The following is a 3325-nucleotide window of genomic DNA, read 5'->3' as shown; positions in this document are numbered from 1 at the left end:
AAAGAGTTCATTTTGCCCCCTAGTGATGAAAGAGTATTTTCAGTTAAGTTCTCAATGAAATGTTTTCTCCACAGATCACGACTCTTCAGCTAAAGAAGAGCAAATAAGAGTTATAGTGCATGTGTGTATATATATAGTATAAGTGGCTGTATGGATATTGCTGACCCTGTTTTGATTTCAGAAGTCACAAAAATATTAACTTGATGTGTATTTTAAAACACATTCCCAAGAAAAAGACATGAGTGTTTTTTATATTTTATATATCTAGTGTTTCAGGGTTATCTACATTTCTACATATATCTACATTTCAGGGTGATCCTGCCTGTACCTATAATGTATACAAAACACAGGTCTTGTATCTTTAAAGTATTAGCATACAGTAAACTGCACAACTACTACGATTTGAATACAGGTTTGCCTTGATTCAGCAATATTAGTGAGTCCAAATTTAAAAACATATCAAACTAAGACAAACTTCACCTACAGGTTACCAACTGGGCACTCAGCTAAACATTTAAACACTGAAGAGCAAAATTCCAGTAAAAGTTGTGTAGTTTTTATCATCATCAAAAACCCAGCTTTCTCCCCAGAGGCGGACAGACATCTGGTCACCCTTACTGAGCCGAATGGTGACTGCATTCGCTCCATTGTTGGAGCCCTCATTCATGTTCTTTTGATGACCTGTGGTTACAATTCGTTGCCCATTCTTGGTCAGAGTCAAGTAGGCACTTTGACCGCCCAAGGCGTGGTCGTAGAACAAGAAAAGATACACACCACTGACCGGCGCCGTGAAAATTCCTGCAGCAGAGAACATGATGATTAAAGATTACCAAGTAGAACTTGGCCTTTATGTATCCGAGTGGACAACTGCACATCACATACCTGTAGTTGTGTTATAGCCATTGCCTATATTGGTGAAAACATTGCTGTATCGCAATGTGGTTTCTTCTTTGAAAGGCCCGACACTGCCGAAACTTCGCAAGGAAGCAGAGAAAGCTACATTTGTTCTGTCTGAAAGAAAAAAAAGAGACATTGTTCTTTAATGGCAGTAATGAACAATCCTATATTATATAAACACAACAGATTGGAAGAGGTGGAACATATTTACCTGAAGGTCGTTTCTTCAGCTCTTCGATCTCGGACTGTTGCTCTCCTAGCTTCTTCTCAGTTGTGTTTATTCTGGAACGAAGTGCTTCAAGTTCATTGTTCTGCTCTAGAAAGAAAAAAAACACATCATATTGTTGCAGAAAAAGGAAGAATCTCCATTAAAATTTTTTGTTCAATTGAACAGAAAAGCATTGCCCATATAAACAGGACATTCTGAGGCAGCTACATCAATGTCACCGTGTCCAAAACCATCTGGCAGATAGATGGGAATTAACCCCTGCAGCACTGGGCTATGGAACCGATTGCTCAAGAGTGCTGTACCACATGTATACATTACAGAGGTATGTTTTTTAGATCTTTTAACTAACCATTCATTATCAGTAACTAAGCTCGCCGATGCTCTTAAGGATGACTGCCATCAAATCGTCCAAAATCTATTCATAAGGCTTTTACAGGAGAGTAGATGATGTTACTCCAGCAAAGGGGGAAAAAACTCACCTATTATTACCCTTGATTTTAAGCAACTCTTGAGGTGCACGTTTCTACACACTTGAGAAGAAAACCATTAAGGCTCCATTAAGGATAAAGAAATGAGCTCTTTAGTTTCAGCACTGTTTCTGCAAAAATTCCAGGAGTTTGGTAGGTGAGAACTTTATCCTCATTAATGCTGCAAAGTTGGGATTCTACAACAGCCCAGTAAAGCTCCCTCTTTTTAAAAAGATCTCAGAAGTGAAACAACTGGCCATCATGGTCAGGACAGACCATCCTAGCAAGTTAAGCCCAAGAGCAGACCACAAGAGGATTAAAAGGAGACACACAATGGTTGCAAGAAGAAAGCCCTTATGGTCCAAACAAACAAACCCATCAGAGTATGACTAATATTTGTCAGAGAACATCTAGACAAAGCAGGACTTCACATCAGTTGAAAGTGGACCAGAGTGCTAAATGGATGATACTTCACCAGCAGACGTTGATGACTCTTCTCTGGTTAAAGAGTTACATCAGCTTTGTACAGTTAAAAATACAAAGACCCTAGTCTTATACTTCATGCAAAGGTGGCCGCTTCAAAAGTGATGCTTGCGGTGCTTGCACTCCATCCCTCAGGATCACTGGACATTTGAAGAAGCTCTTCCTGGGCAGATACAGCTCTACAGGTATCCGTATGATCCCTCTATGATCCCTCTTATCATACAGTGGAAACGTCAACTAATGTGACTCGAATCCCCCACCTCTGAGACTGGAAGATCTAAATCATGTCAAATGAGTCTTCCAAGTAGTCTTTCCTTCTCCTTCCACAACAAAAAAATATGACATGAGTTTTACAAACCCGTAATTCACCGAGATCAACCATACCTTTATTCTGCATTCTCAGAGACTCAAGATCACGTTCAGTGACCGTCAATCTGGACATAATCTCTTTAAGCTGTGTCCTCATGGTCTCTACATTTTCTTTCATCACCGCTTCATCTTTCAGGAGCAAAGTGCACAAATCCAGAGAACAAACCAGCTGTTTTGGAGGATTAGGAGCTGCTGCATTTTCTGCAGATGCTGATGACCAAAGACTGTAAAGTAAAACAATCAGAATTCCAGTGACTCTCATTTCTAATCTGTGAGGCAGAGCTTCCAGTACAGCTTCTGTGTGCAGGGTTTGTCCTCAGGTTGCACATTTATACTTGCTGATTATTTGACAACACAAGCTGGATCAATAAGCACTTTGGACCTTGTATGTCAGAGAACCCTTTCCTGCCTGAGCAGAAGGTTTGCATTTTGGCACTGGTTATTCTAGGTCATATTTATAAAAAACATCCAATTATCATAGTGTTGTTGAGAATGGCAAATATTGTGTGGACAAGTATTGGTGAGGATGTAGTGTAGATTTGGGCAGTTTGAGGAGATAACATAAGGTCTGAGTGAGTCATTTATTGAAATTGTTTTATTGTATTTTGTTCCTTGTTCCTTATTATTTGCTGTATATTGTATTAGCCATATGTCTACCTGCCCAGGGCCTGCAACTGGAACTACCTTATTGCTGCTCTTCTTTTCTGAGATCTCCCTCCCAAACTAAACTAAGTAGACCTTTCAGAAAGTTCTATCTCCATGTAGCTGTGGTGGAAAAGTTTAGATTTAAAATCAATGATCTGTGCAGATGTTACATATCAATAGCCTATTTTTCTGTCATTTGTTGTTTTGTATTGGTCTGGCTGGTATTTGGCAAATA

The 3325-nt window shown here is 39.5% G+C and overlaps 1 protein-coding gene across 1 annotated transcript; it reads right to left on the bottom strand.

Annotated features, from left to right (window-relative positions):
• Positions 1–497: 497 nt before the first annotated feature.
• LOC140546405 (complement C1q-like protein 2) lies at positions 498–2753 on the bottom strand. The gene is made up of 4 exons (XM_072669625.1): positions 2461–2753; positions 1109–1213; positions 883–1011; positions 498–798 (listed from the first exon to the last, which is right to left on the bottom strand). Exons 1-4 carry the CDS (start codon positions 2705–2707, stop codon positions 515–517), a joined length of 765 nt encoding a protein of 254 aa, XP_072525726.1. The 5' UTR covers positions 2708–2753; the 3' UTR covers positions 498–514.
• Between the last annotated feature and the right edge of the window lie 572 nt (positions 2754–3325).

Source organism: Salminus brasiliensis, chromosome 24, assembly GCF_030463535.1.
Source record: "Salminus brasiliensis chromosome 24, fSalBra1.hap2, whole genome shotgun sequence".
Lineage (NCBI taxonomy): Eukaryota > Metazoa > Chordata > Actinopteri > Characiformes > Bryconidae > Salminus > Salminus brasiliensis.
This window is presented reverse-complemented; position numbering and strand designations above follow the sequence as displayed.

What these genes read in the sequence shown, in the direction of transcription:
- LOC140546405 (XM_072669625.1), bottom strand. Translation starts at nt 2,707, where the DNA reads ATGAGAGTCACTGGAATTCTGATTGTTTTACTTTACAGTCTTTGGTCA. An exon ending in TCTGAGAATGCAGAATAAAG is followed by an intron (nt 1,214 to 2,460) that starts GTATGGTTGATC and finishes TTTTCTTTCTAG; the next exon opens with AGCAGAACAATGAACTTGAA. An exon ending in GCTGAAGAAACGACCTTCAG is followed by an intron (nt 1,012 to 1,108) that starts GTAAATATGTTC and finishes TTTTTCTTTCAG; the next exon opens with ACAGAACAAATGTAGCTTTC.